This window comes from Miniopterus natalensis, chromosome 10 (genome assembly GCF_054644295.1).
Source record: "Miniopterus natalensis isolate mMinNat1 chromosome 10, mMinNat1.hap1, whole genome shotgun sequence".
Lineage (NCBI taxonomy): Eukaryota > Metazoa > Chordata > Mammalia > Chiroptera > Miniopteridae > Miniopterus > Miniopterus natalensis.
Genome location: NC_142090.1, coordinates 26,555,240 through 26,569,450, shown reverse-complemented (window position 1 = coordinate 26,569,450; position 14,211 = coordinate 26,555,240). Strand labels below are relative to the sequence as shown.

The following is a 14,211-nucleotide window of genomic DNA, read 5'->3' as shown; positions in this document are numbered from 1 at the left end:
TAGAGACAGAGTAAAGTGATTTAAAAAATGGACGAACTCAGGTTCCGGTCCCTGCTCTACCTCTTACCGACTGAGAGTCCTTGGGCAAAATCCAAAGACTGTCTGTCAGAATCTCAGTCTCCTCTCCCACAAAATGAGATAATAACGCACCCATCTTATAGACTCCTCAGAAGAATCAAGAAGAGAATGTAGATCAAGCCAGATCAAGCCCTAACACATGGAAGGTCCTACAGATGTGTTTGTTATTTTAGGATCAAGACACAGAATTGTGTTCCAATATAGGGAGTAGAAAAAGCAAAGTGTGCAAGAATAACAGTATCCTGAAGATGCATCAGGGGTTAGATGCATAATCTCTGTGAGGAAGAGAAAGTAAGGTCTTTATTTCATTGAATATCTAGGAAACAGTTAAATGATAATCAAGTGTAACTGTTCACTTTACTGTGCAAACTGCTTCAATTAAAAAAACCAAACACACACAGAAAAGAAGTCCCACAGAAGCAGGTCCCCTTACATCTGAAATGAGGTTTTTGCTTCACAAGGCCTCTTCACACATGCCCTGGCAGATAGGTGAGGACAAGTTGTAGTGTCAGGATCAAGAGCACAGGCCATGGAGCCTGACAGCCAGATCTCTCTTCCCCCCAAGATCAATGAGATCTTGAGCTGGTCATTCACTTTTCTCACCTGTACAACTGGGATGATGACATCTAGAGCTGCTTATTTGACTTTAAAACATAAGATGTAAATTTGGTTCTTGGTTGGAGTTGATCAACCAGAAGCCACCCTCTTCTTCTTCCTTCTTTCTTTTCAATAACCAGTTCCAATGCACTGATGTCATAGGGCAGCTCAAAGGATTAAATAAAACCATGTGTGCAATGATCTTAGTCCAGTACCTGGCACACAGGAGTCAATACCTAGTTCCTAAAATGATCCTGATATCATTAATCCCCATATTCTGTCTGAGGAACCTGAGATTGAGCAGCTACTTAACAGCAGAGAGGGATCCAAGCCTCTGGGACAATCTGTATCAAAGCACAGGTTTCATGGGGATTCTGCTAAAGCTGTGGCCCAACAGGAAGGATGACTTGTTAGAGGCCCCAAAGCATGTCAGGAATGCTGCAGGGCACAGCATCTGGCCCTTTTGGTTGGTAGTTATTAATTCATAGACTGCATGCACAAACCTGCTCAAGTGCTGCAAAGAGCTAGCTCATCAACCATGAAGGAAATTCAACCACTCAGGACAAAGAAGAGGCTTTGGACTTCTTGTGACATTCCCTGGTAATTGTGCTTCTTGGACAGTCTAATGTTAGGAGCTGGAGGCCATCTGCACTGTTTTACTGGTTCCTTTGCAATTACTTTGGAATGAAAAACAAACTCAGAATTTAAATTCAAGACTGTTTTTCCCGATAATGGATTCCCTTGTTTTCTACTAAGTCCGAGAAGTTGGCTTGGGCCAAAGTTGGCTATGGGCTCCCTATCACCTCCTATCCACTTGTACTCATTCTTATTTTGTACCAGATTCTTTGCAAAGACTGTGCTAAGCCTGGAGTTCAGTGTTGGCCAGCAGTGGTGAGAAGTGGAGAACAGCACAAGTGTAAAACCCACAAGGGAACAGCTGTGTTGAAGGTGACAGAGCTGCTCCTGAGGGAGTTTAAGAAAGAAAAGGTGCTGTGTGCAAGGGGAAGTGTGGCCTTAATAAATGAAGTGCCTCTTACACAGCCCTCATCCATTGCCCACCGGGAACCAAGACAGTGGGAATGCTTATTCTAGTATTTGGCAACTTCTGAGCATACTGAAAAGAGCAAAGGAGTATGAAGTGCAGCAGATTTCAAAGTGGCAAACTTTAAAGCCCTGGGACCCTCTTCCACAGTCACAGAGGGTGGGATTTGTAAAGGGGAATATATATTGCAAATCTGTCTTCCTCTCAGCTTCAGGATCACAGGAAAGGTGTTATACATAGTGTAGTTTAAACCACCAATTCCAGTTTTGTCCAGGCTGAAGAATGTTGCTAACCTGCATATTTTGACTTTTTGCCACAACCATTCTTATTGGCTTCCCATTTCTCCAGAATCTTAGGAGAGCTCTCTGTGCACTTTAAATATGAATGATATGAATATGAATGATATGAACATGAGCTTTGAACCTGAAGGCAGCAGGCTGCATTTATAGAACTGGCAAGCTGAAAATACAGAACTGCACTTACATTAGACAGTGCTGATGGCTGGAAGAATTTGGTGCAGTGAGTAAAGTGTTTTGAACTTACCTGCATCTCGGTCCCTGATACAGTAGTCTGGAGAATTCTCAAAATACACAAGGTCATTTTTCGTTGGCTTCTTAAACCTCTTGTTAGCCACAGTGAAACCAGTGCCATCCTGGTTCATGACGACCTGGATAGCCCCGTTGTACTTCCTCCACAGATAATCGCCAGTTTTTCTGAAGTCAGCCATGGCCAGCCAGCATGTCCTCAATGTACACGAGCCACTCACGCCATGACACTTGCATTCTTGTTTCAAGAACCGCTTCACAGCCTGCCCAAAAAAGATGGGCAAGTTCAATGGTGGACTCAAGCTCTTGACATGTGCTACAACTTTCCAAACAACCAAGAAGTGATTGAAGACACAGGACCCTGGGGCTTAGGACTGGGAGATGTCTGAGGTCACTTGCTGGTCACTTCAGCCACACTGCTCTGACTAAATAGCATGCAGAGAGGTGGGGAGAAAGTGGGAAGCAGTGCCTGACTGTGAGCTCCATTAGGCTATCAGTGTAACAAAAATCTCATGAACTTGAATTTAATAGGGTATGGGGCCAGTTTGAAGAGTAAGGCAATGAATTAGAGTATTTTCTTTTTTTAATATATCTTTATTGATCTCAGAGAGAGGAAAGGAGAGGGAGAGAGAGAGATAGAAACATCAATGATGAGAGAGTCATTGATAGGCTAGCCCGCAACCCGGACATGTGCCCTGACAGGGAATCAAACCCCGATCCCCTGGATCCTAGGTCGATGCTCAACCAATGAGCCATGCCTGGCCGGGCAGAGTATTTTCTAAATAAATATAGCTTTATTATATTAAAAATGTATGCTATTATGCAAATTAGGTGAACAAAGTAATTGCTAAGCCCGCATCATTTAATAAACCGATAATAGTGATTGTTAGTATTTATGGGGTGCTCTCCACATTCTAGGCATTGTGCTAATACTTTCTACAGTCTATCTCAGTGACCTCAGTCTTCACAGCAATCTTATGCTACTGTACTATATTTATTTTTCACATCTTAGGAGGGAAAGCTCCTGGACAGGTGGGACTCAAATAGGGCAGAGTGGGGGAGTAAGGATGGCCTTCCTAGGGTTGTGTCTGTGACAGAGGCCTGCTATCCAGGTGACCCAGTGAGCCTCATACCAAACACCAAATATAAAAGTATGGAAGTGGGGGCATATGGGGGAGTTTCAGTTCCAAAAAAGTTCATTCTGACATCCTTTAAAAATGCCCAGATCCTTGTGACCTGGCATGCCAAACTAATGCCATTCCTCCTGCTCACTTCTGTCCTTGCCCTCTAAAGATGGTTCATGACGACAAGGACAGATTCCAAGTCAGGGCTCAGCCCATCCTGTATGACAAACTAAGAGGGAAACACCTGGGTGATGAAGCCCAACCTGGAATGATGTGAGTGAATTCATAGTCGTAGGGCGACCATTATGTCTTGACTTCTTCAGCTCCAGAATGACTTTGACACATTTCCAACCATGTGAATAAATTGGGACTGACTTTCTGGAGTGAAGAACATTTCTGCACACTTAGTTCTACTAGACCCTTGGTCAAAATTAAGTCTGTAACAGGCAAACCAGGTTAGTGCACCAGGGGTAAGTTACGTGGGGTGAGGCTCTGAGGAGGGGTAACCTGGAATATTGGGATCTATGTGTGTTTGAGGGGGCTAGGGGAGGAGTGAGCATGAGTGCTTTAGGAAGTTCCACCTGGGCTCCTGCTGGAGCCTCCCACTGACATCCCATTAATTATATTATTATATTATATTAATTATATTATAAATTATATTATATTAATTAATTATAATATAACATAATTATGTTATATAATTATATTATACCAGAATCTCAGGTAGTGGGCAAAGCAGGCTTACAACTACAGCCTCCAAGTTCTTAGAAATAAATTCTCTCAATGTGTTACCCTAAGAATTTTGTTCAGAGTACCACCTTGGAAAATGTCGCAAAGGGAGTTTTCTGCCCCCTGTCTATGCCCCCCACCTCAGATACCCTCTGTCTTGGGGATCCAAATTGAGGATGGGGACTCTCAGCAGGGTGGTTTCTCCTCCTCTGCTCTGTGATTGAGCCAAAGGTCAAAGCCATGGTCCTATGAGATCTCCAAGGCTGATCACCTCCATAGCCCTTCTTCTTGTCACAATGCTTTGAGTATCTGATGAAGGCAGGTCCTAACTGTCAGTTGTGATCTCTCTTGAGCTTGGGAATTGATTATGAATGCTCATTCTTCACAGCTTATTTTTTTTAAAGCTGAATTATTTACTCATAAGTTAATAATCCTAACTTTAAAAATGACCTTATAGCCCTGGCTGGTGTCGCTCAGTTGGAGGGGCATTGAAACGTGCACCAAAAGGTCTCTGGTTTGATTCTTGGTTATGGCACATGCCCAGGTGGCGGGTTCCTTTCTCAGTCAGGGTGCGTGTGGGAGACAATCCATCAATGTTTCTCTCTCTCTCTCTCTCTCCCTTTCTCTCTTTCTAAAATCAGTAAAAACGGTTTTTAAATGACAGGATATATTACTGCCCTCCCTTTGTAATGCTAAGCTTCCAGGTTGAAAACTTCAAAGTTGGTATTTTTATATGATTAATTGGATGACTTGCATATTAATTTAAGATTGGATCTTAAACATACACCTTATAAATCCTTAAAAATACATGTGGCAGTACACACTATTGATCATCACTCACTATTGAATGGAAATAGCCATTCCCCTCTTCCTTCCTCAGTTTTGTTAGGGTGTTGGGCAGCCACATGCTTCAGAGCTAGCAAGGTCTCTGTCTGAACCCAGAGCAGACCAAATCAATAATAGTAATTTCATTGTCTTGCCACTGAATTTTTTTCAGCAGAGGGCATGTGATGATTCAACTGGGACCAATATAACGTCAGGAGTAATCTGTCAGGGACTTCTAAGAAAGGTTTCTTCACTCTAAATAATATATTTAAAATCCTAGTATAAATTGCATTGTGCTTTTCTCAAGTTTTGAATTATGCATACTCTGCTTCCCTCCATTCTTTTGAATAAAGAATTAACTGGATAATATTATAGACCTACTATAATAAGGAAAAAATAAGGGAGGATTACATTGCATCTTCCAAATAGTCATCAAAAACCTATTAAACACACCATTCACAGGAGAAATACAAAGTACTAACAAAAATAATGCAAACTGAAACAATACAACACTACATATATATGTGTGTGTGTATGCGCACACACACACACACATATATATATTTGCCTCACAGATTAGCATATAGTAAAAAGATTGACGATAAGGGTATTGGTAAGAGAATGGGAAAGAAGATACTTTAACAAACTGTTGGTGGGAACGTAAACTGATGTGCCATTTAAATGGAAAGCATTTTTGCAATACTGTAAAAATTTTCAATGTATGCATCCTTTAACCTTGATGATTGCACTTTGGACATACTTGCACAAGTTTTGAAGGATTCTCACTCACATGAATGTTCAATACAGCATAATTAGCTATAGCAAAATATTAGGAAAAACCCCAAATGACATCACTAGGAAAAAATGGTTAAGCACTTTATGGTATATGCTTAATAATGGAATATTATGTGGTCTTTGAATAAGTCTTTAAGTCTTACAGTCATAAAAGGAAGTCAAGTGATAGAAGCAAAATACAGAACAATATATGTTGTATAATCTACTTTTTAAAGGCTTGCATATGTGTGTATACACAAAGGAAGAAGGGAAAAAATGTTCTTTTATAATCAGGCTGTAGTCTGAGGGGGTTGCATGGTCAGAAGAAACAAAAGTCCAACCATCTGCATAGTAAAGTACATACAGGAATTTGGGGATTGTTTCATGGCACCTGGAAAGAGCAGATCAGTGGTTCTCATTCTGGCTACACATTAAAATCAGCTGGCGATGTTTCCAGCACAGAAAGCCACCTCTGCCTGGACTCTAGAAACTGGGCTGGGAGGCCAGCCTTGTGGGTACTTCTACTTTCAGGTGCTTTTTCCCCCGTTAATTAATCTTTATTGTTGAAAGTATTACCGATTTCCCCCTTTTTCCCTCACTGACACCCCCTCCTGTACCCCCAGGCCTTCTCAGGTGCTTCTTATATGCAGCCAGAGTTGCAACTCTCCTCCAAACCCAGGAATGCTGTGGAGAGTAGTGAGACCACCGCCACAGGGTGCAGCCCACCGAGGGCCAGATCAGGTGAGCCATTTCTGTGGACAGGGCAGCATTAAAGTTCTCGGTACAGGAAAATCTGACTATTGAATTTACTCTATGTCTCCCAGGAAAAAATAGCCACAAGCAACAATTTGCACTAGTGCTGTTTTGTAGGAAATGAAAGATGAGGATGACCAGTGGGGTAAAAACCTAATGCTTTTAGAGGATAAGTTTACAGAAGAGGTTCCTGTCTGAAAGGATGCACTCCACCCCCACCCCCGGGGTCTCAGGAGGCACTGAGTGAGGGACTGGTGGACATCCACACAGGCCGTTGATGAAGCGAGTGCACATATTTTATTTGCTCCATAAAGGAAGTAGTGAAAAAAGAAGAACCTGGGGATATCCCAGAGGCTACCAGGCAGCCTGGGGCTTCTTGGGTTTGTTTAATTATTCCTTTCAAATTCTTTTTATTTTTTTGTTTCTCTCCAGTATTTTATTTTATTTATTTTATTTTATTTTATTTTAATTTAATTTAATTTTATTTTATTTTATATTTTTTTATTTTTTTATATTTATTTATTTATTTATTTATTGTTGGTGGTGGTTTTTTAAATAAATTTTGTTCAAAATACTACAGATGTCCCTTTTTCTCCCCAATGATCCAATCCTCCCCATCCCACCCCCACCCCCTCCACCCCCAGTTCCTCTCCGCACCACTGTCTGTGTCCTTGGGTGTGCATATATGCATATAAGTTCTTTGGTTAATCTCTCCCCCTCCACCCACCTGCCCTCCATCCCTCGGAGATTCGTCAGTTTCATCTATGCTTCCATGTCATTCAGTCATTTCTGTTCATCAGTTTATTAAGTTGTTTAGATTCCACAGATAAATGAGATCATGTGATGTTTCTCTTTCTCTGCCTGGCTACTTTCGCTTAGCATAATATTCTCCAGGTCCATCCATACTCTTCCAAAGGGAATGAGGTCCTTCTTCTTTATACCTGCGTAGTATTCCATGGTGTAAATGTTGCACAGCTTTTTATTCACTCATCTACTGATGGGCACTTGGGCTGTTTCCAGATCTTAGCTATTGTAATTGAACTGCTGTGAACATAGGGGTGCATATATACTTTCCAATTAGTGTTTCAGGATTCTTAGGAAATATTCCTAAAAGTGGGATCACTGGGTCAAAAGGCAGCTCCATTTTAAAGTTTTTGAGGAATCTCCATACTGTTTTCCATAGTGGCTGCACCAGTCTGCATTCCCACCAGCAGTGTACTAGGGTTCCCCTCTCTCCACATCCTCATCAGCACCAGGCATTTGTTGATCTGTTGATGGTAGCCATTGTGACAGATGTGAAGTGATAACTTGTGGTTTTAATTTGCATCTCTCTGATGATTAGCGATGTTGAGCATTTTGTCATATGTCTCTTGGCCATCTGTATGTCCTCTTTGGAGAAGTGTCTATTCAGGTCCTTTGACCATTTTTTAATTGGATTGTTTGTCTTCCTCTTTCTGAGTAGTATGAATACTTTGTACACTTTGGAAATTAGCCCCTTATCAGATACATCTTTGGCAAATATGTTTTCCCAGACCATGGATTTCCTTTGTATTTTGAGGCTGTTTTCTTTTGCTGTGCAGAAGCTTTGTAGTTTGATGTAGTCCCAGATGTTTATTTTTTCTTTTGATTCTCTTGCCCTAGGAGGTGTATCAGTGAAAATTCCACTACATGGGATGCCAGTGACTTTACTGCCTATGTTTTCTTCCAGGATTTTTACAGTTTTGGGGCTTACATTTAAGTCCTTTATCTATTTTGAGTTTATTTTTGTGTATGGTAAAAGTTGGTGATCTAGTTTTCATTTTTTGCATGTACCTGTCCAATTTTCCAAGCACCATTTATTGAAGAAGCTGTCTTTTCTCTTTTGTATGTTCTTGTCTCCTTTGTCAAATATTAACTGACCATAATGGCATGGGTCTATTTCTGGGTTCTCTGCTCTGTTCCATTGATCTATATGTCTGGTGTTGTACCAATACCAGGCTGTTTTGATCACAATGGCTTTGTAGTACAGTATGATATCCGGTAAAGTGATCTGTCCCACTCTGTTCTTTTTACTCAAGATGGCTGCAGCTATTCAAGGTCTTTCTGGTTCCATATAAATTTTCAAAATGTTTGTTCTAGATCTGTGAGATATGCTGTTGGTATTTTAATAGAGATTGCATTGAATCTATAGATTCCTTTGGGTAATATGAACATTTAAATGACATTAATTTTTCCAATCCATGAGCATGGTATATTCTTCCATTGTTTACAGCTTCCTCTATTTCTTTTTTCAGTGTCCTATAGTTTTCTGAGTGCAGGTCTTTTACATACTTGGCTAAATTTATTCCTAGGTATCTTATTTTTTTAGTTGCAATGATAAACGGTATTGTTTTTTTGTTTCTCTTTCTGAAAGTTTATTGTTGGTGTATAACAATGCCACCGATTTCCAGATGTTGATTTTGTATCCACCTACCTTGCCAAATTTGTTTATCAAATCTAGTAGTTCTTTGATGGAATCTTTAGGGCTTTCTATGTACAGTATCATGTTATCTGCAAATAATGACAGTTTTACTTCTTCCTCTCTAATTTGAGTACCTTTTATGTTTTCTTCCTGTCTGATGGCTGTGGCAAACGCTTCCAGTACTATGTTTAATAAGAGTGGTGAAAGTGGACATCCCTGTCTTGTTCTTGTTTTTAATGGAAATGGTTTTAGTTTTTGACCATTGAGTATGATGTTGGCTGTAGGTTTGTCATATGGCCTTTATTATGTTGAGGTATGATCTCTCTATTCCCATTTTGCTGAGAGTTTTTATCAGAAACGGGTGCTGGATTTTGTCGAATGCTTTTTCTGCATCTATTGATATGATCATATGATTTTTGTCCTTCATTTTGTTTATGTGATGTATCACATTTATTCCTTTCTGGATGTTATACCAGCCTTGCATCCCCAGAATAAATCCCACTTGGTTGTAGTGTATGATGATTTTAATGTATTGCTGGACCTGGTTAGCAGTATTTTGTTGAGGATTTTAGCATCTATGTTCATCAGGGATATTGGCCTATAATTTTCTTTCTTTGTAGTGTCTTTATCTGGTTTGGGGATTAGGAAGATGCTGGCCTCATAAAAAAGAGCTTGGGAGTTTTCCCTCCTCTTGAATTTTCTGGAATAGTTTGAGTGGAATAGGTGTTAATTCTTCTTTGAATGTTCGGTAAAACTCACCTGTAAATCCATCTGGTCCAGGACATTTGTGTACTAGGAGTTTTTGATTACTGCTTCAATTTCATTAGTTGTTATTGGCCTATTCAGGTTTTCTGTCTCTTCTTGATTCAGCTTTGGAAGATTGTATGCTTCTGGGAATTTGTCCATTTCACCCATATTGTCCAATTTGTTGATATATAGTTGCTCATAGTATTTTCTTATGCTTCTTTGTATTTCTGTTGAGTCGGTTGTTATATTGCCTATTTTATTTCTTATTTTATTTATTTGGGTCCTCTCTCTTTGTTTCTTGGTGAGTCTGGCAAAAGGTGCATGAATCTTATTTACCTTTTCAAAGGACCAGCTCTTGGTTTCATTGATTTTTTGTACTGTTTTTTCGTCTCTATGCTATTAATTTCTGCTTTGATTTTTATTATTTCCTCCCTTCTACTTGCTTGGGGCTTTTCTTTCCGTCCTTATTCTAGTTCTTTTAGTTGTTGTGTTAGATGGCTCATTAGAGCTTCTTCTTGTTTCTTGAGATAGGCCTGTAATATTATGAGTTTTCCTCTCAGGACTGCTTTTACTGTGTCCTATAGATTTTGGATTGTTGTCTGTTCATTTTCGTTTCTTTCAATGAAGTGTTTGGTTTCTTCCTTGATCTCATTGGTAACCCATTCTTTGTTTTACAGCATGCTATTTTGCTTCCATGCATTTGAAATTTTGAGTTTTTTTATAGTGGTTGGTTTCTAGTTTCTTGGCATTGTGACCTGGGAAGATACTTGATATGATTTCAACCTTCTTGAATTTGTAGAGATTTGCCCTGTGCCCTAACATGTGATCTATTTTTGAGAATGTTCCATTTGTACTTCAGAAGAATATGTATCCTGCTGCTTTGGGATGAAATGTTCTGTAAATATCAATTAAATTCATTAGATCTAGAGAGTCATTTAAGGTCTGTGTTTCCCTGTTGATTTTTTGTCTTGATGATCTGTCCAGTGCTAACAGTGAGGTGTTAATTTACCCCACTATGATTGTGTTGCTGCCAATCTCCCCCTTATAGTCCACCAAAAATTTTTAATATATTTAGGCGCTCCTATATTGGATGTACAAATGTTATAAGCCTTATTTTCTCCTATTGGATTGATTCCTTTAGTATTATGTAGAGAACATCTTTGTCTCCTATTATGGTCTTTATTTTGAAGTCTGTTTTGTCAGAAATAAGTATTGTTATTCCATCTTGTTTTTCATTTCCATTTGCACGAAATATTTTATTCCATCCCTTCACTTTTAGCCTGTTTGAGTCTTTTGCTCTCAGGTGGGTCTCTTTTATACAGCATATATATGAGTCCTGTTTTCTTATCCATTCAGCTACTCTATCTTTTGATTGGACCATTTATTCCGTTTATGTTTACAGTTACTATTGATATAAACTTACCTAATGCAGCTTTTCCTTTATGCTGATGTACCTTCTCTCAATATTCCTTCTTTTTCTTAGAGCAGTCCTTTTAGCATTTTTTGCAATGCTGGTTTCATGGTACTGAACTCCTTTAGCTTTTTTTTCTTTTTTTGGCCTGGGAAGCTCTTTATTTCACCTTCAATTTTATTATTATTATTATTTTTTAAATATATCTTTATTGATTTCAGAAAGAGGAAAGGAGAGGGAGAGAGAAATAGAAATATCAATGGTGAGCGGATCATTGATTGGCTGCCTCTTGCACACCCCTGACTGGGGATCGAGCCCGCAACCCGAGCATGTTCCCTGGCCTAGAATCGAACCCCAATTGCCTGGATCCTAGGTCGACGCTCAACCACTTAGCCACGCCCAGCTGGGCTCACCTTCAATTTTAAATGATAGCTTTGCTAGGTAAAGCAATCTTGGTTGCATGTTCTTGCTTTTCATTTCTTTGAGACCTTCATGCCACTCCCTTCTGGCCTGAAGCGTTTCTGTTGAGAAATCTGATATCAGCCTTTTGGGGGTTTCCTTGTAGGTCACTGCTTATCTTTCTCTTGCAGCCCTTAATATTCTCTCTTTGTCCTTGACATTTGCCACTTTAATTATGATGTGTTTTTGAGTGGGTCTTTTTGGGACCTCTTGTTTGAAACTCTCTGTGCTTCCTGAACTTGTGTGGCTTTCTCCTTTGCCAGCCTAGGGAAGCTTTCTGTCATTATGTCCTCCACCAATTTCTCTAAACCTTGCTCTCTTTCTTCCCCCTCTGGCATTCCTATAATGTGAATGTTTCTTCACTGTATGTTGTCCCAAAACTCCCTTAGACTGTCCTCATGCTTATTACTTAAAAAGTTCTTTTTGCTGCTCTGATTGAGTGGTTTTCCTACCTTATCTTCTAAGTCACTTATTCTATCCTCTGTTTCATTGAGCCTGCTTTTAATTCTTTCCAGTGCATTCTTGATATCAGATACAGTATTCTTTATTTCTGCTTGATTATTATTTATGATATGTATCTCTTTTTCTTGTTTTCACTAAGTTCCTTGACCTTACTATTAATGAGAACAACAAGTGCCTTGTTGTTCTCATTAATTTCATTGAGCATCTTTATAACCATTACTCTGAACTCTATTTCTGATAACTTGCTTAACTCCATCTCATCAAAGTCCTTTTCTGGCGATTTTTCCCTTTCTTTAATTTTGGGGTTGTTTCTTTGTCTCCCTATTTTGGTGGCTCTTATGTTTGTATCTGTATATTAGAAATATTTGCTGTCTCCCAGTCTTATTGGAGGGATTTTGTATTGTTAGTCCAGTGGAGCCCAGAGGTATGTTTTCCTTATACTTCTGAGCTATTTTCTCTAGGTGTGTCCCCTTTGTGGGTGTCCCTGTTGTGGGTTCTTTTGGCTCTCCTGTTGTTTGTGTCTAGATTGTTGTTCACTAATTCTTGGGAGGACTCTCTTCTCAGGTTTGCTAAGTGTGTCTCAGCCCCAACATCGTTGTGTAAGCTGTTGTACGGGTGCTGGTAAGGCAGGACAATACACAACTAAACTTCCAGGAAACAAGGGGTATCTTACAAAATATCTTGACAATCACAATGAAAACAACCCAAGTGAAAATAGAACTGGGAGTGTGAAGGGAGAATGCAAAATCTAAAGAAAAAAAAAAAAAAAAAAGTAAACCTAGAGAGAGAAATGTATATTGTTGTTAATAGTGATGAAAGTTTGAAAAATAATAATAAACTAAACTAAAATTAAAAAATAAAGAACCTACCAGTGCTGCCATCTTCCCTCTCCCAAATTCTTAAATTAAGGCAATATGTGCACATGATTTAAAAAGCTCAAATAGCTTTTGAAATGGTCTTGGGTTCCAAGATGGCAGCCGACTGAATGGAAGCTATACTGACACTCTCCCAGCACAAAACTGGAAATCCAACTTAGATATAGAAAAACCATCCTGAATAATTAATTAACTGGAGGGCATCCTTATAATCAAGGATGAAAAATGAAAACCACATAGAGACTGGTACGAAGTGTGGAGGCATGAGAGGGCTGGCTGGGCTTCCACAAGCAGCAGTGGAACATCCAGAGGGCTATCTCAGCTGTGGGGGTTCCAGTGACAACTCTGGGGTCTAATCCCAAGCTGGGCAACTCAGTCCAGAGTAACATAACTGGGAAAGGTACCCAAATAACACATGGCTGTGAAAAGTACCAGGGGTTCTGTCCAGCAGGGAGGGACAGCTAGAAACACAGGCACCCCTTTAAAGGGCCAATACACTAAATTTTGTTTGCAGGCACTCACCTTGTGCTCTGGCAGAGGGAGGAGAGAGAGGACCAGAGCTGTGTGAAGAGATTCTGGGTTTGGTGGCTCTAAGGAGAGGGCTGAGCAGAGAGCTGCCAGGATCCTTGTGCTGAGTCATTCCTCCATGCTGCAGAAGCCATCTTTCTCAGGCAGAGCTTTCCCCATCAATGAAGCTTTTGCTTGGAGAGTAGCTATTACCTCACCATTGGAAACCCTCTAGCCCCACCCTGTGGAGTTTATGCCTTGCTGAGGTATACAACCTGAAGCTCATTAAGTGACTGAGACTAACAATCACCCCACAGGCAGAGGCAATCTCTGGGTGCATGAGTCTTTGCCAGACTTGCTTCTGGGCCTGAGGGTTGGAAAAACAGACTTTGGTGTGAAGCTCACTACTTTCCACACACACACACCTCCAACACTGGGAGCTACAAGCTGTGGATCACTGATAGCTCTAAACAGGGTACTCAGGGCCAGTCACAAACACCATCTGACATTGGCTTGCACCAGAGAATCCCCAAAGAGACCCAAATCCAATAAATCAGCTTGAGTTAACAAATAGCAGGGTAAAATAAGCTTTATAAGCAGTATATCCACAGGGAGATATTGGCAGTCTCCAAATCCAGCCGAGGTGAATTCTACTCTGTGTAATAAACACTTCTACAGTAGCCTGCACTGGGGCTTGAGTCTCACTGACAGTCAGCTTGAGGGTTGAGCCCATGCAATAATGAGGCAATAGCAATCAAGACTGAATTACAACAGGAGGACCCACACGACATGCACAAGGAACATGATTATAGCACCTATGTCTGGTGATCAGAAAGAATGTGC

General features: G+C 40.1%; 1 protein-coding gene across 1 annotated transcript in view; it reads right to left on the bottom strand.

The window, feature by feature from the left end:
• Positions 1-14,211, bottom strand: part of WNT2 (Wnt family member 2) — a 76,989-nt gene that overhangs the window by 17,959 nt on the left and 44,819 nt on the right. The window contains exon 4 of the mRNA XM_016196923.2: positions 2,261-2,525. Within this exon, the coding sequence (XP_016052409.2) occupies positions 2,261-2,525 (265 nt within the window). The remainder of the gene's footprint in view (positions 1-2,260; positions 2,526-14,211) is intronic.